Source organism: Meriones unguiculatus, chromosome 5 (assembly GCF_030254825.1).
Source record: "Meriones unguiculatus strain TT.TT164.6M chromosome 5, Bangor_MerUng_6.1, whole genome shotgun sequence".
Taxonomy (NCBI): Eukaryota; Metazoa; Chordata; class Mammalia; order Rodentia; family Muridae; genus Meriones; species Meriones unguiculatus.
Window position 1 is genome coordinate 118,990,420 of NC_083353.1, and position 27,473 is coordinate 119,017,892.

Consider the following 27,473-nt stretch of genomic DNA (forward strand, 5'->3'; position numbering starts at 1 on the left):
CACTTTCCTGTCAAATGTATCCTGTTACCCTCCCCCCCACACACACACTGCATTTCTTTAACTAACCCCCAGTCCTCTTTCTGGTTTAATAACCGACACCAGCACATAAATACAGACACACAAGTTAAGATCCACATACAAGAGTGTGTGAGTTATTTGTGTAAATACTTCGCTATAATAATTTCCAGATTCGTTCGTTTTCCTGCAGATTTTATCTTATCCTAGCAAAGAACAAACAGCCAGCTGTTTGTTTTCTTGATGTTGTTTAAATGGGCTCGGAAGGAAAGTTTGTAAACCACTTTTACCTTCTGGTTGCCCTGTGGTATGGGTGTGGCTTTTCCTGGGTTTTGAACGAAGGTTTACAAGCCATTACTTATTGTGGTATCTCTGATCTCGAAGCACATTTTAAAGTGGGGTGTGGCTCTACTTCCTGTAACTGGTGAACTGTGTAGTTACCTTACAGTCCCTACCGGAATACAGTCTCTCTGAGTCCTAACATAGGTCTTTGGTTAATGCTTCACAGTTATCCAGTAACATCATAGACTAAGACACAAAGTAAAATGGGAAGCTTGATGTTCAAATAGCTCATGAAAATGTCCAGAGAGCCTTTGGGAAAGAGTTTTTTCATAGTACATCTTGTGTGTCAGTAAGGATTAATAGTCAGTAGCCTGTGTATTTGTGTATTGGGGCTAGGCCACAGTTCTCAACAGTTTAAATTGTAGAAGTAAGGAACACTCCAGTGTAGAAAGGTCTTGAACACAAAATGACAGTGCAATTGCACGCAGTCCACCTTTCAAGTTCTGATCACCACTCTGTTACCAACACCGAGTAATCCCATCTGGTGACTGGTAATCGGTAATAATCCCAAGAAAAGTCACTAAATCTCAACACTGTCCCTACCCAACCTTGGACAAGTCATTATCTCTCAACCTGTTTAATCATCAACTAACTAAATACAGTGATCAACTTTGCCAAACACAGAACTGAGAAAATTAAATAACGTGTATATGTGCTTTGAAGTCTACGCAACATGAGTTTTAACAAGGATTTCCTATGTGCCAGAACAGATGGGCATTAGCAGTAAAGCAATAGAGCCATTTACACCTTCAGAATAAAAAGAGAGCAAACATGTAAGACAATCGTCAGCACAAGGAAGCAATTGGTATAGTAAATAAAATATGAAATAAAGCATCTCTGTATGAAAAGGGCAAGTGATTTTATTGTAGATGGAGTTAGAAATGCATAAGCAAGGGGAGCACTGAGGAAGATTTATAAAAGCTTTCTGATTAGTAAATTCTGTGAATGTCCAGCAGTACAGAAAAGCATTTCAGGCAAAAGGATGACCTAAATAAAGTCATGGATGGTGTGAATATGTATATTTGAAGAAAACCAATAAACACAACTTCTACACTTGAAATCAATAAGTAGCTAAAATGTAGGGTTCAAGAAACTGGAGTAACTGTCAAGGCAAGTTTGGGCAGGTTTTTGTTGGTCATCTGAATAGTTATGTAATTGTTATAAAATTTACTCCTGTGGTTGGGTGGTAGGTTGCTATTTAGAAAAATACATTAGCAATGTAAATCACTGCACCTTTTGTTCCCCCACTCTTCCGCATGACACCCTGTGCTCTGCCCAAAGTTTGGTTGTGAATCTCAGTATCTGCTTCAATCCCCTGGTCAGTGGAGTATTTCAAGGGACATTTATGGTAGGCTCCAGTCCTTTTCCCTCTCTTCAGCTGCTTCTGGTGTCTGTTCTACTTACACTTCTGAATGACGATTAAGCATCCTCCCTAGGATGCGCCTTGTTACTTAGCTTCTTTAGGTAGTGTGGTTTCCCTGTAGTGTATGGCTAATATCCACTTGTAAGTGAGTATATACCATGTGTGTCTTTCTGTTTCTGGGATACCTCACTCGGGATGATCTTTTCCAGATCCATCCATTTGCCTGCAAATTTCGTGATGCCCTTGTTTTTAACAGCTGAATCCCACTGGATAGATGTACCAGTTTCTTTATCCATTCTTCAGTTGAGGGACATCTGAATTGTTTCCAGTTTCTGGCTATTATGAATAAAGCTGCTGTGAACATAGTTGAGCAAATGAGGAACAGGAGCCCCACAAGAAGACCAACAGAGCCAACAAATCTGAGCCCAGAGGGCCTGCAGAGACTGATGCATGATCAAGAACCATGCATGAGAAAGACCTAGACCCCTGCTCAGATGTAGCCAATAGGTAGCTCAGTCTCCATGTGGGTTCCCTAGTAAGGGAAGCAGGGGCTGTCTCTGATATGAACACTGCAACGGAAAGTGAGACTTGATGGTTTAATGTGCAGTATTTGTTGATAATCTTTCCACTCGTGTTTTATTTTTTCAGTTGTGTTGGTGATGAATCAAGTTCTTTTATTTTGGTGTGTGTGTGTGTGTGGTTTTGTTTTGGGGGAGGGGGTTGAGGCATGGTCTCATGTAGCCTACCTGGCCTTAAATTCCTAACCTCCTTGCATTCACATCGAAAGTGGTGGTATTGCAAGTGTGTACCACCACATCTGTCATTTTCTGACGTGATTCTTCCTTGCAGTTGTTAATGTTTTAAATGATCATCAGGACTTGTTTGTGCTTACATAATTCTTTTGAGCTCTTTTTATGTCTCTTCTACCCATCTACATCTTTTTCCCTATCTAAAGTGACTCAGTAATTCCCTTTTCCAATTTTCTGAAAGACTCTCTAACCTTTTTTAATATTTTTAACCAATATTCAAATAAGGAAATGCTTCATAAAACTTGCTCCAGCTAACAGCTGGGAGGCAACAGTATGATCCCTTCCTTCTTCCTTCTCTCACCAGCACATGTAAATCCTGACCACCCACTATGGCACCCCACAGCAACAGGAAACATCCCTCGTGTAACTGCCTACATCAAGATTTCAGTTGATGCAATTGTGTCAGTTTTCAGCTGCTGGTCATCTATTCTACTGTAGCACTCCTCGTCCTTCCCAAGGTACCAGGATGTTCTTGTAAAGTCACGGGATCATTTCGGTAAAGAGAATTGCCCTCACTGTGATATTTACAGTGTTTTGAAATCGTAAGAGACTATTAGCAGCAGTGAAAACATCACCCAAACATGATAGCTCAAGACCAATGTAAAGAACTTCCCTGTGGGTGTGAGGTCCTGGGTTCACGTCTCAGTGCTGGAAAATAAAAAAAACATGGCATCAGCTTAATCATGTGGTTCTCGTACCATTACATAATCTTTAGACATTTTATGCCCTGTACTATCACAGGACAGGAGTCTCTTCTTGGCCACAGTAGATATTATGCTTTTAGAAAGAAAAAAATAACAAATGTTCTGAGTTAGAAAAGGGGAAAAAGAAACATTTATTGAGAACATATTATGTGCAACATATATTATACAAATACGTATTTTCATTCACTCTCACACCAACTCTGTAAGGCAGTCTTCTCATTTTGCACACGAAGAATCTTTTTTTAGACAATGTAGGCTCTTTAACTTCCCTATTAAAACTAAGTTCCATTTACTTTTTGTCCTCCCTAGTGTAGAGATTTTGGCAGCTATACCTCATGAAAGTCTACCTCGAGTCGACGAATACTACTTTAATGAGATGTTTCTCAGTGTCTCGCTGGATAGTTGGAAAGCAGAAGCTGACACCCATCCCTATCAGATTACTTCTCTGTGCCTCTGAATGACCATCTTGGGTTGCTAAGACTTCTTGCTTGGTTTCCATACTTCCTATTTGTTATCCATACATGTATACATACACACACATATATATATATACATACATACATACACACAGATACACAGACACACACTTCATCACTGGTTCTAACTTTGGTTCTTTGGGTTTATTCTCCTTAGTCTTACAGGAACTAGCAAGCAAATGTGATGAACAATGTTCTTAATCATGAAATGACTTCTGCTTCTAATTAAACTTAGTACAAACAGGGTCCACCTGTCTCAGAGTTCAATAGAAGGAGATTCTTGTATCTACATTCAATGAAAAACTCAGAATTATTTCTCATAATTATGCTCCAGCTCTTCAAGAAGGGACTAGTACTGAATAACATCTATGATTCCTCAATATTAAGTTCCTGAATAGAAGGAACAAGACTTCTCCTTGAAGGAGATCTTGATCCACCTTACATTGTTCAGCAAAAATAATCTTGAATATACTTTCTCATGAATCCCCGTGTTGGCTTTCTATTCCTTCATTCCCTTCTGATTTATTTGAACCGTTTAATATTTTAGATTTAAAAAGAATGTTTCAGTAGTAAACCAACCTTGGGTGGGTGGGACCCACCCTTTTGCCCTATCCCTCAAGTAATTATTGCAGATTTCAAAAGCCTCCTTTGGGCTATTCAAGATCTCTGGCAGTGAAGGAAGCCTCTTTAAGAAAATGGTTTAAACAGTTTGAAAGGTTGTGTCTCACTTCATTTTGGTGACAGCTGATATCTGGCTGTCCTTTTTATACTGGAAAGTGAGAACTTTCCCTACTGTGTTTGATAAACGTTGTCAAGGTTCAGTTACCAAGAATGTGTTGTCTAAAATGCCTGTTTAGGTTTCAAGGATGGAAGGCCACCCTTGGTTTTAAGTATGTATAGAATGTTATGATAGGACATATTTACAGTGGTGGTCAGATGTGGAAATGGGGGGAGACAAAAATATACATGTGAAAACCCCAGGATTTTAATAAAAATAAATAAAAAATTAAAAACGTCCATTGGAACAACACTGCCCACCACTTATACTCAGGCCCTTGGGACTGGAAAGCAAACTGAGATTTCTGATGATTCTTTGCTTGAGAGTACATGTCTATAGAGGTAGAGCCTCATTCAGCAGCATTTCATATTTACAGGAAAATGTAGTATAGGGAAAGGTGCAGGATCCATGTCCTTTTCCTCCCTGTGTGGCTCAGAGAATGTTCCTTCCCTGTGTTCTTGAAGGAACTCATTCCCGCCCATGTTGTCACTTGTCTGGGGCATCGTCAAAGGACACTATAGCTGTAGGAAAGGCTCTCTTCACTGATGCCAGCCACATCCGCATACAGTTCAGGCACCACTAACTCTGGCACTTGCAGCACAGCCTTGTCATTCGCAGATCTAGAGGCGGCTTCTAGGCGCATGCGTAGCTCTCCAAGTAAGGGCCGGCTGTCCTCACTCCAGCGCCAACAGCTCTTCATGATGTTGTACCTGAGGGGACAGCAGAGATGGATGAAAAGAACACAGCTCCTCTTCAACAACAATATAAAAGCCCACAGTTCTCTGTTCTTTCTGCCCTGTGTCCCGTTGTATTTCCATATAGTACTCTACTGTTCTCTTTATATCAAGTCCCTCAACATTCTATTACTTTTTTCTTTTTATAGTAGAATGTTGGAGATTTTTTTCAGACTACAAAGTGACAGAAGAGCTCTGCCTTTTCCCATGAAACAATTGACTAACAGGGCTAGGAGTGAATTATCTGTTCCATTCTATGGCATGAGGGGTAGAGGTTTTTGTTGTTGTTGTTGTTTTGGTTTGTTTTTTAAGTTTATTTACTTTAAGTATGTGAGAGCTCTATCTGCATGTACACCTGTACGCCAGCAGAGGGCATCAGATTCCGGGTATACACAGTTGTGAGCCACTGTGTGGTTGCTAGGAATTGAACTCAGGACCTCCTGAAGAGCAGACAGCGCTCTTAAACACTGAGCCATCTCTCCAGTCCCTAGGGGTAGAGCTTTTAATCAATCTCATGTTTGAACTATCTTCTCAGATGACAGTTAGGTTCTTTAAGGTCAGGCACAGTGTCTGAAGGCTTCTTCTAGAAGCAAAAATTAGGTTTCTAATAGAGTCCTTGGTGGTAGCCTCAAAGCTGTATGTGCAGATGTGTGTATGTTTGCATATATGATAAGTATACATACATGACACATTTACAGCTTGAGCCCGAGCTGTCCCCCACAGGCCATGTTTTAAGTGCTTGATCCCTAGCTTGTTGCAGAAGGGGAATGCTTCTAAAAGTTATAGCTGTCCTAATTCCAGCCTTTGTGCCCCTGGTCCACAACTATGTGAACTGTCTTTGTGCTCCTGCAAGCCACAGGCTGTTCACCTCTGCTCTAACCTCCCCACCATAATGGAACTGTGAAAAAAAACAGTCAACCTTTCTTCCCTGCAGCAGTTTCTGTTGGGTATTTTGCCACAACAATTAGAAAAGTGACTGATACAGCAGCTGGGCAGAAGTGGTTTTGGTTTGCCTCATGTTTCATTTATGGCTGGGCATTAGCACATGGTCAGAGGCACACTGGAAAGGTTGTGGTTAATGGGGAGCAAAACATGATTTGGAATTACAGAAGCTCAAGCCTTTAGGAAGCTCTTACATGGTATGTGTGCAGCTGCTGGGTCTCTTCATAATTTTACTTCTCTGAAGATACTGTAGGATGCCGGTGGGAGGGACTTCAGGGTATGGCGGTGCCCCTGTCAATAAGGAAAACATGAGACCAGCAAGAGACCTTCTAAACATGAAGTGACAATAACACCAATCTCCACTGACCTGAGACAAAAGCCTTTAAAACATAACCACGGGGACATACTGTATATAGTACAGCTGCTCCTGCTGATTGTGTAAGGAGGCAGTAGATTGCAGAAGAGGTGTTTTGGAAAAGAAAGGTAATTCTGAGTTTTAAGGAACATAAATAAATCAGGGCAAATAAGAGCTGCCTTCCACTCCTCAGGACACAGAAGGAGCCACAGTTTCCCAATTGAATGGATTAATGAACTTGAAAATTTTTATGTTTATATGAGATTGCTATTGGAACCATCCTCTGGGTTTGAAAACATCCTATAGAGTTGTTATGGTTGGGGGGGGTGGAGAGCTAAAGAAAGTCTAGGAATATCTAGGAAAGGGAAAGAGAAGAAAGGGGGTGATCATTTTAGTGGACTTCAGAGGAATGAAGCTAGAATCCATGTCAGCCCAGTGCAATCTTCCATCCTGGAAACACTTGCTCAGGGGCTACATCATCCACCTTCCAAATAAGCAAGCTTTATTCTTTGCCAGGTGGTCATACTTACCTAGAGTCACCAGCTCATAAAGCAGGATCCCAAAGGACCAACTGTAAGAGAAACAAAGCCACCCTCTTAATTTCTACCTTTATCTTTTCTAAAGAGAGTTCACTTTAACATCAGAAAGAGATGAAGGACTCAGGGAGGGCTGAGTTGTTTAACAGAGTTATTAGAGAACATTCCTGTCCATGGCCTTCAGATTCTAATCCCTTTAAGGGCTGTGTCTATGCCCCCTCTTCATAATACATGTATGCTACTGTTATTAGCATATGTGTGAGTGTGCAGAGGCAGGCAGATTTCTGTGATCTCAAAGTCAGCCAGTTCCAGGATAGCCAGAGCTATGTAGAAAAACCCTGTTTCAACTCTATCCCCACCCCAAATAAATAAAAAAAAAATAGCAAAGTGTTATAACATTGTATATATGAGTCAAAATGTAAAAGATGGAGGGGAACCAGGCAGTGATGGCATACACCCTTAATTCCAGCACTCAGGAGGCAAAGGCAGGTGGATCCCTAAGAATTCAACACCAGCCTGGTCTACAGGGATAATTTTAAGACAGCCAAGACTACACAAAGAAACTCTGTCTCAAAAACAAACAAAAAAATAAAAATAAAAATAAAAAAATGAAGAGGGAAACAATAAAAGTCTCACATTCTTTCACAAATATTTTCAGGTCTCTCACTGTACTAAGAACCATCTCAAAGGGGCATCCAGTCATTAGTAATCATTAGAGCTGCTTTTCGGACAAGAAAAGTATATACATGTATATATATATATGGGCATGGTGGCATACAAGGGTAACCTCTGCATTTGGAAGGTGAAGGCAAAAGGATCATGGCTTATGGGCTGTATTTGCATGTTCAAGAACCATCACAAAATGTAGATTTTCCTCCTTTAAAAATCTGATAAATAAATATTCATGCAAAAGTTTTCAGGTCAAGTGATTAGGGCGTGAAAAGAGCTGTAAGTGTTGTTTTTATTTCCTCATGAGGGGATGAGATCAGAGCCATTCCCAAGCCTTTCTAGCTCTTTCTGAACTCTTGCTGGCTGGTTCAACTCAGCTGTTCTGACACAAACGCCTCTCCAATCTGACTGATCCCAACTGGCTTCTTTTGCCTTCTGTATGAATTGCTCTATCTGGCCTCAAAGTAATTCTGGCAATATGTTTTAATCTTCTGGTTCCTTTTCATTTTCTGGCTTATTCTGTCTTCACCTGTTTCTAGCTTATTCTCTTTGCAACCTGTCTTTGTAAAATTGTCCCAGTTAAAAAAACAAAAACAAAAAAAAAAAAAAAAACTCCCTCTCTCTCCCCGTATAGCTCTTATACTTTCTTTTCTGTCTTCTCATGAGAGTTGGGTTTTTCCTATCTTTGACTCATTCTGTCTAATCCTTCTCTGATTCATCACTTTGTCTACCCCTCAATTACATGTCACCTTCAAACATGGCTGCTTTCTTCTATAAACTAACCTCACCTTCATTGTTTGGGATTAAAGTCGGGTACTAAGGGCGTGTGTACATTCCAGCCAGATCATACTGTAATCCAGAGTTTGTCTGAATTACAGCAGATCATTCAGGCTAAGAAGGTCTTTGGATGAGATTCCTTGCCAGAGCAGCCATATTGCTGGGTTCCTCTACAGATAGGACAGTGGTTAAGAGCACTTACTGTTCCCGAAGAGGACCTGGGTTCATTGCTAGCACATAAATGATGGCTCACAGCTTCCTATAACTCCAGTCATGGGGATCTGGAACTCCCCTCTGCCTACCAAGAGCTCATGTATATACTTGGTGCACCTAAACTAATGCAGGAACAAGCACATAAATAAGTCAATATTTTTAAAATTATTGACTCGAAACATGTATGAACATTTCATTTAAAGTTCTTCATTTCCTGGCTCGATAGTGGAACCATGCCCTAAAATTTAAAGAAAGGCTAAAGTTAGTCCTCCAATATTGATTTGAATAATATTTTCACTTTTTTTTTCCTTTCTAATGAAAGTTACTAATCTAATTCACATGAACTACTGGTGGAAGCATTTAAAAAGAGATTAGAGGCAGATGGCAAGCTTTTTTTTTTTTCTTCGCTTGAGAGTATGTCTGACTTTAAGTAGAGTTCTCATTTGCAGACACACCAGGCTGAAAGCTCAATAATATTCAGGAGGAAACACCAGGCCACAAAGAGAAGAAGTGAAAGAGCAAGCACAACCTACACATCTCCTCTGATGCTTGCAGGTCTCAGGAGGAGCCTTTCCGGAGCGAGCCACTTGAGAGGGATAGTGCTGGTGCGAGCAGTGGAGATGGCCCCATGAGCGTGGACTTCGTAAGCCAGGCCCAGTCGGCAGAGTTTGGCAGTCAGGTCACTTCGGATCAAGATGTTTCTGGCGGCCACATCCCCGTGAAACAGATGTTTCTCCTGCAGGAATTCCTATCAGCATAAGATCAAAAGTAATCAGCCTTCTGAAGGTCAAAGTTCACAGATAAGACAGTCCTAGGGGGCCTTTAAAAGACAAGGGTGTTCTCTCCAAGCACTCTTGTTAACTAATGAGATCATTTCCAAAGCAGGGTAAGAGACTGGAGCTTTTCACCATATGTTTAGGGTTTAGCAAACTCAGTGAATAATCCAAATGGTACTAACACAGGAATTTCACTCTAATGCCTAGGATGGATCCTCGTGCTTCCTGCAGGCTAGGTCAGCACCCTGCTCTGTGCTATATGCCCAGCCCTAACGCCGGACTCTGAAAGCATAATCACATGCTCTGTGTCAGCCCTAGCCCCTCTTGATCGTACTATCCCTTCCGATGGTACTCAGGAAGATTCTGGAATGGACAGCAGGACGAACAGTAAAGCTGAAAGCCGTGTCATAAATTTATACGAATGTTCATATCATCTCATTCTGTCCTTATAACTAGATGAGGTTAAGCAAGTACCTTTAAGGCAAATCCAGAGGAACACAGAAGCCTTCACATGCATTACTCATCAGGTGGTTATGACCACAGCAGGTCTCTTGACTCAGAAAGTGGTACAGGCCCTACCAATCCACTAATAGTCCTTAAGCTGTGCTCCACACTCTCTGAGAACTTATACAAATAAACTTTAAGGCTTTTAGCCCTGATTTACTAACCCACCATCTAGGGAGAGAAAGGTTGTGAGTTTATTATAAAGCATGAAAAGATTCTGGTTAGAAGAACAGGTGAAAATCAAGGTGGCTACTTGGTGCCTGATGGGTGCATCAGCTTGATCAGATCGCCCCTGTAGGACACCCCCCCTTTGATCCCAGAGGCCAAATCGGCTTATGCTTACAGCTGACCAACACTAGGACCACACCCTCCAAGAAGCACAGATAACCGCTGTGAGGCCTCCTCTCCCCATCCCATGGGAGCTTCAACCAGAACTGCTTCTCTTTTCTCCCATCACTTCCTTTCGATTCTGGTTGTTGTTTGTTTGTTTTCCCTCTACTTCCGATAGGCCAAGCACGCAGCTCCTGCCTAGCAACAGTTCAGTTGCCAGTACCATTACCAAACACAGAAGGAGTCCCTTTAGGCCCTGATACATTTCACATATTGTGGTAGCAAAATACAGTAAAGCTGAAAACCATAGTTTCACAGAGCCTTGATTTCTCTATAGAGATTATTCACTTGAAATATGTCCAGATAATTTCACAGGCAGAGTGATATAAACTTCCTGAGTGATTCTGGTAGAGGTAAATCTTTTTTTTCTGAAATCTCTTTTCCTTGTTATTTTTCAAAGTTTATATAATATACATATATTACATCATATCTATTATCAAAGCAAGTCTCCCACCAAACACAATCTAGTTTGTCTTGTTCTTCAGGTATGAATCTGCATACTTCATCCTTCACCTGCTTACTTTCTCCCTTCATATCTCCTCCATCTTGTTCCCCCTTTTACATTTACATAGTCCTCCTACTTCATTGTATCAGTCCTAAACTGTCTTCTACCTGGAATGCCTGATGCTCCACTGTATTACCTAAATGAGTTCATAAATACAGGATTGAAAAACAAACTGTCAGTGACTAATCTTCCTCTAACTGTCTGTCTTTAAAATATATCCCCCATTTAGAATTGTCAACGCAGCATAAAATACTAGGCTGATAGGGAAATCCTACCATCAGTTTCCATGTATGCTTGTCTTACCAGGGCCAAAAGGACCTGCTTTCCAATGTGGTATATCTGTTTTTCTGTGAGATCATACAGCAGGCCATCCATGGTCATCACATCCTAAAGAGGAAAGAAAAACGTGTAAAAGTGACTTGAGCATATTTTATTTCTTAAAATTCTGAAATGCTGATATCAAAACGAAGAACAACATGATAATGCAGGGATTAAGAGTCAATAAGACTGGAGCTGAAGCGATGGCTCAGTGGGTGAGGGTGCTTGTCACCAAGAGTGATGTCATGAGTTCCCTCCCAGCATCCACATGGTGGAGGCAAAGAACTCCCTACAGGTTGTCCTCTGACTTCCATGTGTCTCTCTTACCCACCTCTCCTTTCTTTTCACACACACACACACACACACACACACACACACACACACTTAAATGTAAAAAAAAAAAAAAGATATATTTATTTCTCTTTTATATGTGTGAATATTTGCCTGCTTGTCTGTATGTGCCCCTCATGCATTTCTTGGAGGACAGAAAATCTGATTTGATTTTTTTGGGGGGACTAGAGTTAAAGATCATTATGAGCCTTCATGTAGGTGCTGGGAACTGAACCCTGGCCCTCTGTAAGAACAGGAGGCACTCTCGGTTGCTGGGTCATTTTTCTATACCCTGAAACATATTTAAGTGAGAGACAAATAGTCGATATGTTTAGAGGGATGTGGTTCCCTGCACTGCAAAAATGGCAAAGAAAGCTGGTGAACAGGAGGCAGGAAGAAGAAGCAGGGATGACCCTCTCCAGTGAATCGCGGAGCCGTTTCTCTGGGGCTGTGTGCACAGATTGGCACATGTTAAACCAGCCATACAGAAGACCCACGTGCCAATTTCCCCGTTAAAAACTTGGAATTCACTCAGAATGGGATATACTCACTTATATAGACCTATAAGATATGATAAACATAATGAAATCTATACACCTAAAAAAGATAATCAATTGAGCGGACATGGGGTAAGATGATCAATCCTCATTTAGAAAGACAGATGGGATGTGCATTGAACATATGACAGGAGTCTACTGAGCGCATCTGAAAGACTCTAACTAGCAGTGTTTTCAAAGCAAAGACTCATGACCAAACCTTTGGCAGAGTACAGGGAATCATAAGAAAGAAGGGGAGTTAGTCTGATGGGGAAAGGATAGGAGCTCCACAAGGACCAAATATATCTGGGCACAGGGTCTTTTCTGAGACTGACATTCAATCAAGGACCATGTATGGACATAACCTAGAACCTCCACTCAGATGTAGCCTGTGGTAGCTCAGTAACCAATTGGTTTCCCAAAGTGAGGGGAACAGGGACTATTTCTAACAGGAACTCAATGACTGGCTCTTTGGTCTCCCCACCCCCGAAGGGAGGAGCAGTCCTGTTAGGCCACAGAGGAGGGCTTTGCAGCCAGTCCTGAAGATACCTGATAAAACAGGATCAGATGAATGGGGAGGAGGTCCCCCCCATCAGTGGACTTGGAAAGGGGCACGGTGGAGATGAGGGAGGGAGGGAGGGAGGGACTGGGAGGGAATGAGGGATCGGGACACGGCTGGGATACAGAGTTAATAAAATGTAACTGATAAAAAATAAATAAATAAATAAACTTGGAATTCAAAAGTCAAGAAAATACATATTTATTTTAACAAGTTCAAATCACAAAAAGAAAAAAGAAAGAAACGGAGAAAATTCACTATTTGCAGCTTCTCATCTGTGCTGGATAGGCGCTGCCTTCGAGATTTAACTCAATGCCAGATGTGTGAGCTAGAGTCAGGAGATTCCAAGTAAATAAATGGCTACATATGGTAAGTGCCACAGGGGAAATGTGCAGCAGCTATCAGAGCATGTGACATCAGGAGGAAGAAGAGAGCCACCTCAAGGAAAGAGGGCGATGGGAACACGAAGGATATGTGAGCATCAGCTGCATGAAACTTTTCATGTGTGAGAAGAGCTGACGGAAATGGTTTGAAATAGAAAAGGTGGCCGCTCTGAAGAGTGCAAAGTTGCTTCTTGATGAGAGCACAGAACTGGCGGCAAATGAGCAATCTCTTGAAAGGTTCTGAACTCTCTCATTCACATCACAGGGCGAAAGACTTCAGTCAATAGGCATCTTTTCACACACACACACACACACACACGCCCTGTTGTGTGAGGATCGTCCTCTGTGAGAGTTCAGGTAATCGCGAGCTGGCTCACAAGCAAGTGAGAGACCAGGGACACTGGTATCTTCAGCTCTTCAGGGAGGAACATTTAGAGAACTACGAATAGCATTATTATTATTATTATTATTATTATTATTATTATTAATTTTGGTTTTTAACAGGTTGTTACTTTTGAGATTCTGAAATAATTACATCGTTTGGCCATTCTCTTATCTCCTTCTAAACCTTCTTATTTTTACCTCATAGCTCTTTTTCTTTCACTGTTGTTACATGTGTGTATACATATATATGTATGTACGTACACACACACAACCCACTCAGTCTGTATGTTACTGAATGTGTATGTTTTCAGGGCTGACCATTTGGCACTCTGTAACCATTGATATGTTCTTCCCTTATTATTCTAGTTTAAAAGGAAATCCATTAGAATATAAAAAAAAATGCTCATAAGTTTCTGAAGATTTTGACACACAAACTCTTACTGCCGACTGTCAGCTATGGCACACTAGGATGCTCTTACAGAATGGAAAATACACTTAGTAGAACAACAGAATAATCATTCTTACTGGGAGTGGTATATCCTTATGTCATTATCATTTTTAACAGCTACCATCTTGATTGCTTATTAAGTACCAAATGCTGTTATTTCTTTACATACATAATGTCTCAGACAGTTTATGATAATTTATTTATAAAACTAGGGATCAAAATTAATTTTCCAAGCCAGGCATGAATGCACATGCTTTTAGTCCTGGCATTTGGGAGGCAGAGACAGGCAGTTTAATGCCAGTCTGGTCTACAAAGCAAGTTCCAGGACAGCCAAGGCTACATAGAGAAACCCTGTCTTAAATAATGGCAAAAGCAAAAGCAAAAAAAAAAAAAAAAAACCCTGCTAAAGTCACAAAGTCAGATGGTAGGCGCAAGAACCAGTCTTTAGACATACATACACTGCCTAAGAAGACAGTGACCAGCCACATGTGTCTATTTCAACTCACAGTGTGTAAGTTTGCACAAAATAAAATGTTCACTTTCTGGTTTTCCTGCCATATGTCAGGTCACACATGACTCGTGGCTAATTGTGACCAGACAGATGGTCTGGGTCTCATGTAGCTGAGGTTGTATCGTTGAGAATGACCTTGAACTCAAGATCTTCCCCTGTGCTGGAATTATAGGTACATGCCACCACACACAGTGTTACCCTGATCAAACCCAGGGCTCACGCTAGACAAGCATTCTACCAGCTGAGCCAGCCCCCCAGCCCCCAGCGATGCGATAACTGTTTCACACTTACACTGTGGTAGATTAATTCAAAAGTGATAATCGTTTCACCCTTGTGCTATCTGCATATTTTGTCGTGTGTGATGTTAATTGAGCTGTGAGGAGGGAATCAAAGCATTCTCCTGCGGGGGTGCAGGTTCTCCGCTGCTCACCCTGCGGCAGGTCCAGAGAAAGCTGAGCAGGTCTCCTGGGACGACATCCTCCAGCACCATAAAGAGGGGCAGCCTTTCCGTGCAACAGCCTTCCAGCTGGACCAGGTTCCTGTGTTTCCCCAGGTACTGATAGAACTGGATTCGCCCTATGAAGTCCTGGACCTCCTGGAGTCCAGTTGGTTCTATGAAAAACAGAAGGGTAGGGTCAGGGAACAGTCAAGTACAGCTGCTGAGTAGGAGGCAAGGAGCAAAAGACATGTGCAAGTGGTGACATTCGAGGCCCCTCATGGAAGAGGTACCGACAGTGCAGAAGTGGAGTCAGAAAGGGAGCAGAAGAGGGACCATCTAGAAGAGAGTGATGCTTAGTCACTGATCCTCTAACAGAAATGACAGAGAGTCACGGTTCTTAGAACAGGACAGGTTTTTACCCCTCTGAATAGACAGTGTGCTGTTCATATTACAACCACACTGCCTGGGCCTTTCGATGGACATTCTTGCTTATGTTTAGCTCTTCCTTGTTTTATGTTCTGTGTATCCAGTGCAAGTTGTGGAGAGAGAGAGAAAGGGAAGGGAGGGAGAGACGTGGTGTCAAGAAAGGGCTTAAGGGCCAGAAAGATGGCTCAGATGGTGAAAGCAGGTGACCAGTGACATGGAAGCCTGATGACTTTCAGTCACATGGAAGGAGAGGACCAACATCGGACAGTTTACCTCTGACCTCATAGTTGTGGAGCAGGCACCTGTACATGCATGCACATGCACTCACACATACAAAATAATTAATAATTAATATCGAAAAGGTATCAAACAGTGAAAAACAATGAAGAAACAATGTCATAATTCTAGGCCCAGTAGCATCTACTATCTCTATAGTAGATGGAGTAGACCTACAGTAGATCTACTCTACGGGCCTCAGTAGGCAAGGGTGAGCTAGAGAGCTACAGACTCCAGAGGAATAACTTTGCACCAGCACAACTGTAAGTGTATGTTCTGATATGCATCTTAATGTTTGCAGCTCCAGTCGGCATTTACAGGAATGGGCTCACAGCAGGGAAGCAAAAAGGGAAGAGAAGTTGGCCCTCTTACTGCACCTTCTAAAGCCTTGAGGACAACACTCCTTGGCTTAGCGTGACCTCCGGTGGTCATCCTGGTACGATAGAGGGTCCCACACCTGCCACTGTAGATCTGCTCGAGATCCACATCTGACAGTTGTTCCCTGGGCACCTGCAGCTTAGCCAGGGGAGGTGCGACCGCTCGTAGAAAGCTCTCCACTGAGGTCTCCTTAAGTGGCACCAGCACCTTTTCTCCTTGCTCTGTTGCCTCCTGGCTTGGGCCCCTGGATGCAGGTACAGAGGCAGTGCCTAGAACAAAGAGATAATGTCCACCAGCTGTCCCCTGCCCTGGGACAAGCAGACGGAACCAACTGGCCAGGAAATTTTCTCTATTACTAACACAAGGACAACTTCTGATGCTTCTCAATGAATGAATACCAACAATGAGCTTTCACAATAGTCAAATAATTTCATTACTTGCAGAAAAACTAAAGATGAGACCTCTGAAAGTGGTCAGATTTCTTTTTTTATGTTTTTCTTTATCGTCCTTGGGATTACTGTCAGTGTTCCCCCATGAGTATAGCACAGAGACTATAGACAGTTCTGAAAAGAAATCCACACCGCAGGTACTAAAAGGTGGTGGTCCCTGGCATCAGAGATAGCCTTTAAGTCAGTCATATGTCTTCAATTCTGGAAGGCATATGACTCTTTCTTCAGTTTGCCCTCAAAAGTGAACTCTTTCTGTATTTCCACGAATCTTAGTCAAAAGATCTTCTGAGACAGTCTCTTATCCTTGGCTACCTTTCCTCTTGGCTAAGGAAGTTTCCTTCTTAGATTTCCAATCATTTGTTAATCATTCAACCTGTTGAGTAAGTATCACCGTACACTATGCACTGTCTGAGTTGAGGCTAGGCACACTTCAGAGCTGCCTAAGATTAGTTTCCAATCCTAAGACATATAGCATTAGGAACGGATGAGGCAGTGTGCTGTGGGGGAAAAGAACAAAAGAGGTACTATTTTATCTATAGATGTCAAAAAAGGCCTTTCAGATATGATAACGTTTAATAAAGGCCGAGAAGCAATTACAGAACAAACCGTGATGACACTGTAGCAGATGTAACAAGGTGTACGAAGGCACTAAGAGGAAGGTACAGGTAGGATGTTTAAGCAGCAGCAAGGAAGGCAATGCAGATGGAGTCAAGCGGGATGGAGGACAAATGTGGGAGACAGAGACAGAGATGCCATATCATACAAGGCCATGGGAAGGACCTTGCTATCTTCTGTCCTATGGAACACAAGAACCCATTGGAGGGTTTAAGCCATATGAACTGAGAGACCAATCAAGACCTTTGTGAATCAATCTGAGTTGCCAAGGGGAACTAGATCACTATAGAGTTAGGGTACGTTATAAAGAAAGCCACTGGGAATGAAAGATGTTGAATGGCTTGGCTTTATAATTTGTAAGATCTTACTATAAGCTGGCTTACTATTTTGTTTAAATTGATCTTCCCTGAACCTATGCCTAGCCCTAGAGTTTAAGCCTTACCTCGGTGTCCAGGGCGCTGCCTCTGGGATCTCTGTCCTCTGATAAAAAGCCACAGGATGATTGCAAGAAGAATAAGGAAGCCACCAACCAGTAGAGCTGGAACAATGATTACTTCATACTGCTGTGCCTGGACAACTGTGTAGGCCACAAACATGAAAAGAAGTAAGAAGCCTAGCACAGTTTCCCCTACCCACCATGCCTCAGCACTCCTGATTTCCCCTCAGTCCCTTCAACAGAGGGCCACAGAGGACAACTTCAACTGGATACTAACCCTGTGTTTTAGACCACTGACATTTTTTTTCTATCTTGATCTCTGATTGGCATATATCCCTTATCCCATAAAAATGATGCCTGGGGGCCCCTATTCATTTTCATCACCACCTTTATTTCCACCAGAAATGAAACCAGCACCCCCTCACGCCAACCCCTATCTAGAAACATCCAGAACCCAATCCCCGTTGTTCTAGCGTCAGGTAACAGGCAGTTACGGTGTCTGCATTTACCACACAGCTTGTCACTGAGACTGCACTCCAACAGTGTCCGGCTCAGGTGACCCTTCTCTCCCATTGCCACAGGGCCAGCCTCCTCTGCTAGGCCCACAGAGAATGCACAGGGCACAGTCACAGTGGGGTCGGATTCCCAAGAACTGTTATTCTAGGAAAAAAAAAAAAAAAAACATGTAGAAATTTAAATACACCTATGACTCTCTAGTTGCTAAGCACACAGTGTCCTTTCTGAGCCACCCACTTTGCTCTTCTGTCTGGAATCCAGGCTGAGGGAACAGTCATTTTTTTTCCTGTGGCATTCTACCTTCTCTCTTATACAGCTTTTCAGCCTCGATCCCTTCATTTCATTGTTACTAAAATTATTTTAAAGGCACCCTTGACTTCTGCAACCAGGCTGAAGTAGTGACCCAAAGCCTTCTCCTGACCACTGACCACTGCTAGAGTCTTGAAGCATGTTAAATTCCTTTCAGCTGCATGTCATATTTTTCGATGCATAACATTTCGTTCTGCCTTTATTCAGGCAATGAATAAATATTTAGCAAATGTCTAGAGAGATGATTTCTGCTTTTGCCTGCCTATTCTGAGACACCCACACCCTCAGAAGAAATGAGTAGACATCATTTATCAATAAAAGCTACTTAATCTCTCAGCTCTCAAAGCTTGTCTGGATCTCCTCTACACCCAGCAGAGTACTCAAACAAACCCACATTCTAACCAGGTCATAGGAAGTGTCCCCCTATAGAAAGAGCCACTTTTTATTTTTTCTAATTCCTTTAAATGGAAAGGAAATACATCTGTATGTAAACGTGTTTCAAACGCAGGGCTGGGGAGGTGACTCATTCTGTAAAGTGCTTAGCTGTCACTGCCTGAGGACCCGACTCTGGATCCCTGGCACTCAGTTTGCATCTCTCTGGAATCCCAGCACTCCTAGGTAAGAGGCAGAGAAAGGAGAGCCTTGAAAGCTTGCAGGCCCGCTAACCTGTTGCACCCTTCAGGCAAAACAACAAACAGAGCCTGGAACAAAAGGCCTGACACCAGAGGATGTCCTCCACAGCAGTGTGGTGGCATGCAGGCACTCACACACAAAGATAAAATCATACTGTAAAATGTTATATAGCAAAAAAAAAATGCTTCCCACTCCAGTTACCGTTTTTTCCAAATAGATTACGGTTACTGGTTTCCTGATGGAGGTTCTTTTTATTAATAATATAGTTTGTTCTATGAAAGTTTCATACAAGTATATAATGAATTCTGGTTCTCTCCCACAACACACGCACACACGCACGCACACTTATTTCCCTCCTGCCCCTGCCAGCACCCTATCTTCCTTATTAAACACTTTCCTTTGTTTATTAGTTTATTGGGTTTTTTTGCTTGTTGGTTTTGGTTTTTAGTGTCCCACGTGGTTTAACTAGGGCCACCTGTGTGACCCTGAATCACCAGCGTGTCTGCAACTATGTGCTGCACCGCCCGCTCTGCTAAAAATCTGTTGATAACAGATCAGCAATAAGTGCCTAGTGCTGCTGCTCGTAGGCACAGCTGCTGTGACTGAGCAGGCTCTTTCCCTAACCACCCCCAACAACTCCGGAAGAGCCATACACCTTTTAAGTGACACCTTCAGACCTGCTTCTTTCTGAACGGTTCCCACTCTTCCACATGTCTAGCAACTTACCCTGTGCCCTTGCTTAGAGATGTGGTGGCCCTAGGGTCCTGAATCATACCCCTTTAATTCTGACTGCTCTGAAACCAAACATGGTGATTTAACCAGCCTAGGCCTCCTATCGTTACACAGTGAGTTCTAGCATTTTTGCTAATGATCAAAGTGTTAATTATTGAAGCAAGGACTCTCTGCCCTCCCCACACACACACACAAAACAAAAATAAGAAAAGAAATCTCCTCGCTCCTGTCTCACATCTCTTCACTTTTCCCTGCCCCAGGAGCAGGTATTGTGGATCACGATTAAGCAACTCAGAAGGGAGACAGGTGTGCGGCCAGCTAATCAGAGGTGGGCAGATGGTGAAGAATGACATGCAAGAGAGGGAAACTGAGCAGGCAATCCCAGTGTTCAGGAGGATCTCTTTGAGTCTGAGGCCACCCTTTTCCAGTTAGTGAGTTACAGGCAGTCAGGACTACACGGAGAGACTGTGGTGGGATGGCAGGTGAGGGGGAATATTCTTTTTGTTGTTTGCAATTTATGAAGCCAGTGAACAGTTAGACAGCAAAAAGAAAAGCAATTCAAAAAACTTCCACCCTTCCAAGACCTCAGGACAGGAAAGGTCCTGGTGACCTTAGGAGAAACTGCACCCAGCAGGTGGAGCGAAGGAGAAGGCCCTGAAACTAACCCTGAGCTCAGCTGGGTGCTCTGAGCCTGTATGAAACTGTCTCAAGGCCTAGGCGTTCTTGTTTTCATTTCCTCTTGCTTCCTTTTCAGGGCCTTATCAGATGTAAGTAATTATTTTTGTTCAGGGAGCAGCCTGTTGAACGAGTTTGGCTCTCTGGTAAGTAGGTGCTAGGAATACAATCTTGCTACACTGTACAAGTAGAGGGAAAAAAAAGTCGGTTGGCAGCCAGCTCAGACTGAGCTCTGCCCAGAAACCAAACTGCACGCCCACTAACACATACTGAAAGAAGTAACCTGAAGACTTTGTGCACAGACCCCACACTGAGCTGGCCATGGCCAAACACACCTTCCCTCAGTGACCCAAGCCCAGCCTTCTTTCCCCATGCCAGAATATACAGAACCTTACGACACCATATCGCCTTCATGTCTATTTCCTAAGCCAGGTTCTCAGCATGGCTTCTTATCTCTAATAGTTTAAGGAAACTAGGATTGTTAATACCCAGCCAGCCAGTGAACCTAAATGCTGAAGAAAGCAAATGACTTTGTCTATTGGTCTGTATCAATCTGGGAAAAGGTATGCTTCAGTGCCCAAATCTCTGGGATGGTTCTTTTCCACAGTTAAAATCTGCCTTATCTAAAAGAATACTATAGCTAACTTTTATACTTATAAACATGATAAATATATTAAATTAATTCATTATACCAATATATCTTGGTATACTATTCTTAAGTGCTGAAGTCCTGAGCCCCATAGCCCATAACCACTAACAACTCCTTAGATCCCATGTAGCATCTATCTACAGGGGGAGGTAGGTCACTTGGATGCCTGAGAAGAACATTAATGGATTAATAATTGAAATTATAAATATATTAAAACCATATTTATAACCACACTATATTAATAGTTATACAAATTTGCTGTCTTGCAAAAAAAATGTAGCATGGCTACAGCTTCTCTTATATTGTCTGCAAAACTGTTAAGAATGTGAAACATTAGCCCAAAGTTAGTGCCATGAATAACAAAATGCATGCACTGGAATCATGGGGCTCTAACAGCTATGAAGTTCTTTATTATGATCCCATTTGACAGTTGCAAAATACGTTTGTATATTGCTTGCCTACAGTTTGCATGTATCTGTACCTGCCAAATCTCCAAGCAGGGTTCTACCTGAAAAAGCTGTACTGCCTCACCAGTGGGTTGTTATTCCTCGATCTCTCTCCTCTCAGCTACTTCAGTGTCTTGATCTTTCTATAAAAGGTTTAATTTCCCCAATGTGTTGAGAATCCATCGAACAGTGACCAAGAAGACACAGGAGGGGAATGAGAATGAAAGGTGAGTGGAGGCCAAAATTAGTTGCAAGACAATATTCCAGAGCTAGTGATAATTAGAATTTAACTAAATATCAATACTAACTCTCAAACTGCTACACGAATTCACCACACAATCACAAACCACAGGGCGTTTTTTGCACCTGTTTCAATGCATCAGTGGTATTGCAACAGTAACACAGCCCTTGCTCCTGACTTGTCCCAGACGCAAACGCCAATCCACAAGTTTCCAGAAGAAACTTTTCCCACCAAAGCACAGTCACTTACAGGACTTTGAAAATCAAACATGTCCAGGTGGAACAAAGCCTGTGTGTGTGCTGGAATGCTATCTGATCCTGTTCCACTGAGACATGAGTTTGTTTGTAGTTTTGTTCCCAAGCTGAGCATCTGTATAACAGCCCTTGCGGATATACCTGAAAAATGGTTTTCAGAGATCCAAGTGGCACACGTCTTCAGTAAAATAAGAGGTCAAAAAGTTATTAGTGGTTATGGGCTATGGGGCAGAAGACTTGATTCCTTTAAGTGAGAGAAAAAAAATATGGAAGAGGAAGTCCAGGCTGCAAGGGTCTATTTTTCTTTCTGAATCACTAACTACCCTTCTCTCTTTTCTCCTCCCAAACTATCCAAAAAGAAAGCTCACTTGCTATAGTGAATACACTCTGGTAGCAGTAAAAGTGAGAACTGATCAGATCCAGAAGAATTCAGTATAACATATGTCCAACATCCTAAACAAGCTTTCCTTCCTGATTTCAGATCTTGTGTACCAATCAAATATAACATGCATGGTAGTCTCTTCCATGCCAAAGAGGAAAGAGAGACTAAGACATAGCTTACCAGTGATGGATTCTTTAATTAGCCTCATGAATAAATGGCAGAGCAAGGTTTCATATCTAGGCCCAGATATCTAATTTATAAACCCAATGGTCTTTAAACTACTGCATATATGTGTGTCTGTATAGTGTGTATGTGTGTCTGTTTATGCGTGCATGTATGTGTGTGCACACACATATACACACACGTAAATACCATTCTATTGAACAAAGCAGACAGTGACAAGAAGGAATTAGATCAGAATACAAAAATATCATGGAAACCACAAGGCTAAAAAAATTTTTGCTGACAAATACCCCGTTATTTGGAAGAAACTTTTAAATGTTGTTTCGGTTCTTACAGGGACATGGATGATGTCTACATATCTGTCTTCTATTTTGAAAATAAAGGTTAAAAAAATTTTTTTTCATTACTCATCATATACATAACTTGCTTGTTTCCTGGCTTTGTTGTCTTAAGTCTCTCTCTCTCTCTCTCTCTCTCTCTCTCTCTCACACACACACACACACACACTCAATTTTATTTCTATCATCTGCTTTTTGAGTGTTAGGACTCAGTTCTTAGGTAATCTTTTCGTGTGCGTACTAGCCAAGAAGGAATCATTATCCAAAGGGACGGGCACTTCTCTCATGCTCAGACTCAGCCTTTCTCCCATAGCAAACCTGTGAGACACAAGACAAAAAGATGGCAGCAGAGATGTCCCAGGGAGTCAGGCTCATGCAGACCTACCCTTATGTCTCTGATACCCTCTGATGTGAGGAAATACGTAGGTAAGGGGACCACTTGCCCTGTTCTCCTCTGGAGGTGTGATTAGGATTGTTCTGACATTCTCCCTGTTCCAACTTCCGGACACCTGGGGCCAAAAATGAACTTAGAAACCCCACAAAAAGAAGCAGAGGAGGAGGAAGAAGAAGAAAAGAAAAACCTGTTTGAACATTAATCTTTTGATACAAGGCTCGTTATCAGCTTTCAAACGCCTGAAGACCTGTGATGTAAGGCAGGCAAGAGAGAAGCCCTGATTTACAATCTGATGCCTCAGGACAGTTGACCTTGGAAAGCAGCAAAGTGCTCGTTAAGTCAGATAATCTGCAAAGCATCAAGGTAAGCTCGTAGACGCCAACAGCAACAGAGTTCACAAAGAAAGTGACAACAATGTGCCCACCTGGTTTCCTAGGAGGCGTTTGACACATTCAGTGAAACCGATTCTTGTCAGATTTTCATTCTATTTTTTTTTAATGTCCATAATTCCATGACCCACCTTCTACTTTGAAACCTTGAAAGCTCAAAAGTAATGTATCTGAAATGTTTTCTCGCTGACCACTCTAATTCTGGGGTTACTCACTAACAGTTTCCCTCATCTACAATAGGATCTCCCCAGAGAGGGAGAGCCCACAACTGTTGTCCACCCCAAACAGCCATCTCAGCTCCATCTGTGTCTTCTTTTCCCCTCTAAAATTGATACCTGCAGTGACTGTTGAGGCTTTCTTCACACTATTCTCCGCCACACTGAGCTTTCAAGGCTTGCTTCCCCTTCTTTGATTCATCCCACCGGCCTTTGCCTATTAAGCAGGTGATTCTGGGTCTTTAAAAAGCTCCTCACAGCTGGTTGGGATGATATACACTTTTGATCCCACAACTCAGAAGGCAGAGGTAGAGGCAAATGGATCTGTGTGAGTCTGAGTCCAGGCCAGCTTGAACTATGTAGTGAGTTCCAGAACAGCCAGGACTGCAGAGTGAGACTTTCTATCAAAAAAACCAACATACACATATGCCTATGAAATCATACACACACACCCACACACAATCTCCTCACAGTTTCCTCCATAAGCAAGGAGACCTTTTTGTTTCTGGCCACTCTTCTCGTCTGTACTATAACTCTTGTAAATGGAAAGGCTCACGCAAAGGTCAAGGAAGGATACTGGAGGACCATGCATGTGTTCACAGAAGGCATACATCACTCTCCTCCTCCTTTCTTCCTTCTTCCCTTCCCACCTCCTCTCTCTTATCCTCTCAGGTCAGGGCAACAATCAGGAAGTCCACTGAGCTGCCTTTGCCTCAGTATAGTGTCATTCAGGGTGTAGTCCAGGAAAGATTTTGTACACAAAACATAATCCCATGTAAACAGTGACAGATATCTGGGCCATGCTCACCGTGTATTCCTTGCAGCACGTTACTACCTCCTTCCGCAGAGTTAGGAGCTGAGGCAGTGTGTCTCCTCCTCGGTGTGTGCGGCAGGGGGTGGGGGGAGGGCAGTCAATAGCATCTGTGAGTTGTCTACAATCTGGGGGGAGGTGGAGCCAGCACTGGCGTGGCTCCATAATAACAGAGGTTTACAGTTTGAGCTCTGGCTTGGTGGGTGACTCCTGAATCAGCCAGAGGCCCAAGAGCATCCCATCCTGACAGGCCTTTTCTTCCTCCAGGAATTAGGAAACTTGCCTCTCTCCACTGTGGGCAGTGGAGAAACACAGAGCAGGAGGAAATGAATCAAAGACAGAAGGGTCAGACTCAGGTGAAAACAGGCTATCCTCCTTGCCTCTTCCTTGCAAACAGGTGATTCTTTTAGACTTAAAAGGAATAAATAATGTTATTTTGGTAACCACTGAATAGTAAGTCAGAGGTAAGAATGAACGTGAGAAATCAACTGTTGCACAATGGGCATTAGGGTTACAATAGTAACAGTAAAAATAAAGACTGGAGATATTGAGACTGAACCAGGAACACACAGGAGCTGTAGGAAGGGCAAGGGAGAAGGACAAACTAAAGACAAAAAATAATGCAGACTTATTGGTCACGTGTGACATTTTGATTTGAAATGTCCAGTAGACATCTGGGCTGAAAAATGAATCTTCAGCAGGTGTTAGTCTTTGTTTTATTGTGTTTTGTTTTTAATTTTATGCATATATGTCTTTTGCCCGCATGTATGTTTGTGCATCACTTGTGTGCCTGGTGCCAACCGAAGCCAGCAGAGGAAATTTAATCCTCTGGAACTGGAGTTACAGATGACTGTGACCCACTATGTGTGTGCTAGGCCTTGAACCTAGGTCCTCTGGAAGCACAGCCAGTGCTCTTAATTGCTAAGCCATCTCTCCAGCCTAGGAGCTGTACATGATACTAAAGGTTTTGGAAGTGGTAGGGAAGGATAGAGGGAAAAAATGAAAGGAAGAAAAGAGGGATTCGGGGATGGTGCAATTGTTGCCACATTTAGAAAACATAAATCGAATTACACTCAAAGAGGAAATGGACAAAGACCTTGAGGAAGAGTAAGGGGTGAGGAGTAGGAGAATGAGGAACTGGTGTTATGGAAGCTGAAGGAGGAAGGGAGTTAGCATCAGCATAGACCATAACTGGATAACCATAACTGGATAAGCACACAGCTAGTGGACACAGACCAAGGCGGGGGGGGGGGGGGGACATAGAATAGTGCAGCAGGACCAGAGAAAGTCCCAGAGGGAGTCTTTCCAGGTATGAGCGGGTGTGAGGATGTGAGAAAACTGTGTCCAGGCATCTCTCCAAGGTACCTGAAAGATTTATGACTGAGAGGATTGGGATGAGTCTGTAAGGGCTTTCAAGGTTGACTTGTTTAGATCCCCAAGACTCCAGCAGGTCAGTGGTCCTCACACCTGCCTGCGCCATTGCACTCACGGGAGCTTTGTGAAAATATCTCCCTGCTGCTCATCCCCCATCGATCTCAGAGATGAGGATGGTAAACAGTCCTAGATTATGACCCCACACAGTAGCCTTTTATCAGTGGAAAAGCTTCCCATGAAATGCTGAAAAAGAGCAGCAGTTGAAAACTACTTAAGTTCAGGCAACGGATTACTTATTTGATCAAAACTAATTTACATCATTTCTTCATTGATAAGTAAATATCTTTCTGAGAAGCATAAATTCCAATCAATAAACATAGAAACACAATGATTTTATGATAAGAAAACTATATGCTGATAAATAAATAGCTAAGAATGGAGGGAGGCAAGTTAATTAAGCCCAAATGTTTAACAAATACAGAGAAAGAATGGCTTTAATATGAATTAGTGATTTTATTTTATCTTAGAGACAGGATCTCACTATGAAGCCCTGGCTGACCTGGGACTCATTATGTAGACCACATTGGCCACGGACTCACAGAGATACACCTGCCTCTGCCTTCTAAGTGCCTAGATTGAAGGCATATACCATCATGCCCAGCTTAATCAGTGATTTTTGAAAATACATTTAAGCACATGCCTATAACCTCAGAATGTGGGAGGCAGAAGCAGGGGGAGCTGTGTGTTCAAGGCTAGCTCTGATCTACATAGTGCAAGCCTATGTCAATTTTTTTTTTAAATAGGCTCATAATTGTTTTGCCTGTCTATTTAATGACGCTTCAAAATTGCTCTCCTGACCTACATCAGGGTGGAGCCCCGAGTTTAACGAGTTCTTCCTGGTACTTGTTAAGGGCACGCTCTGGCCCAGGCTGGGAGACAGCCAATTCTGCAGATTAAAGTTAATGTATTATCTATCTCTTTCCAATAGCTGACAGAACTGGGGGACAAGAATCACATTCCTGGGGTAGACTTATCTCAACCCAATAAAGGTTGCATTCCCTAATCTGTACAGCTGAACTTCATGCTCAAGAATCCTCCGGAGAGTCACTGAGTGGGAGGATTGTCAGTAATGGTGGCTGCAGGTGGCTGTTCTAGCAAGAACGGTTTGTGATAACAATGACAGAATTATCCTATTTGTGTATGGATGTGTGTGTTGCTGGAAAGAGAAACCAGAGCCTCACTCAGACTAGGAAAGCATTCTACCTCTGAGCCATAGGCACAGCCCTGCAGGAGAAATTGTTATTAAAGCACTGTCAGGGAGTCTGGGGAGGTGGCTCAGTTGGTAGAGGGCATGCCCGAGGCCTAGCATTTCCCACATACCCTGGGCACAGTGGCACTGCTTGTAACCCCAGCACTCAGAGGCAGAGGCAGGAGGATCATAAGTTCAGGGTCAACCTTAGATATGTAGTTTGAGGCCAGACCAGATTACATAAGATCCTGCATTAAAATAAGTAAGTAAGCCAGGTGGTAGTGCATGCCTTTGATCCCAACACTTG

General features: G+C 42.5%; 1 protein-coding gene across 1 annotated transcript in view; it reads right to left on the reverse strand.

Moving 5' to 3' along the window:
* Positions 1-3,345: 3,345 nt before the first annotated feature.
* The window catches only part of Styk1 (serine/threonine/tyrosine kinase 1), a 35,343-nt gene continuing 11,215 nt past the window's right edge, over positions 3,346-27,473 (reverse strand). Inside the window, exons 2-10 of the mRNA XM_060384301.1 lie at positions 17,886-18,036; positions 17,383-17,517; positions 15,876-16,145; positions 14,788-14,969; positions 11,192-11,275; positions 9,247-9,461; positions 7,049-7,089; positions 6,358-6,454; positions 3,346-5,197 (exon numbers count right to left, since the gene is read on the reverse strand). Of these exons, the coding sequence (XP_060240284.1) occupies positions 4,993-5,197; positions 6,358-6,454; positions 7,049-7,089; positions 9,247-9,461; positions 11,192-11,275; positions 14,788-14,969; positions 15,876-16,145; positions 17,383-17,517; positions 17,886-17,949 (1,293 nt within the window). The 5' untranslated portion in view covers positions 17,950-18,036 and the 3' untranslated portion in view covers positions 3,346-4,992. The remainder of the gene's footprint in view (positions 5,198-6,357; positions 6,455-7,048; positions 7,090-9,246; positions 9,462-11,191; positions 11,276-14,787; positions 14,970-15,875; positions 16,146-17,382; positions 17,518-17,885; positions 18,037-27,473) is intronic.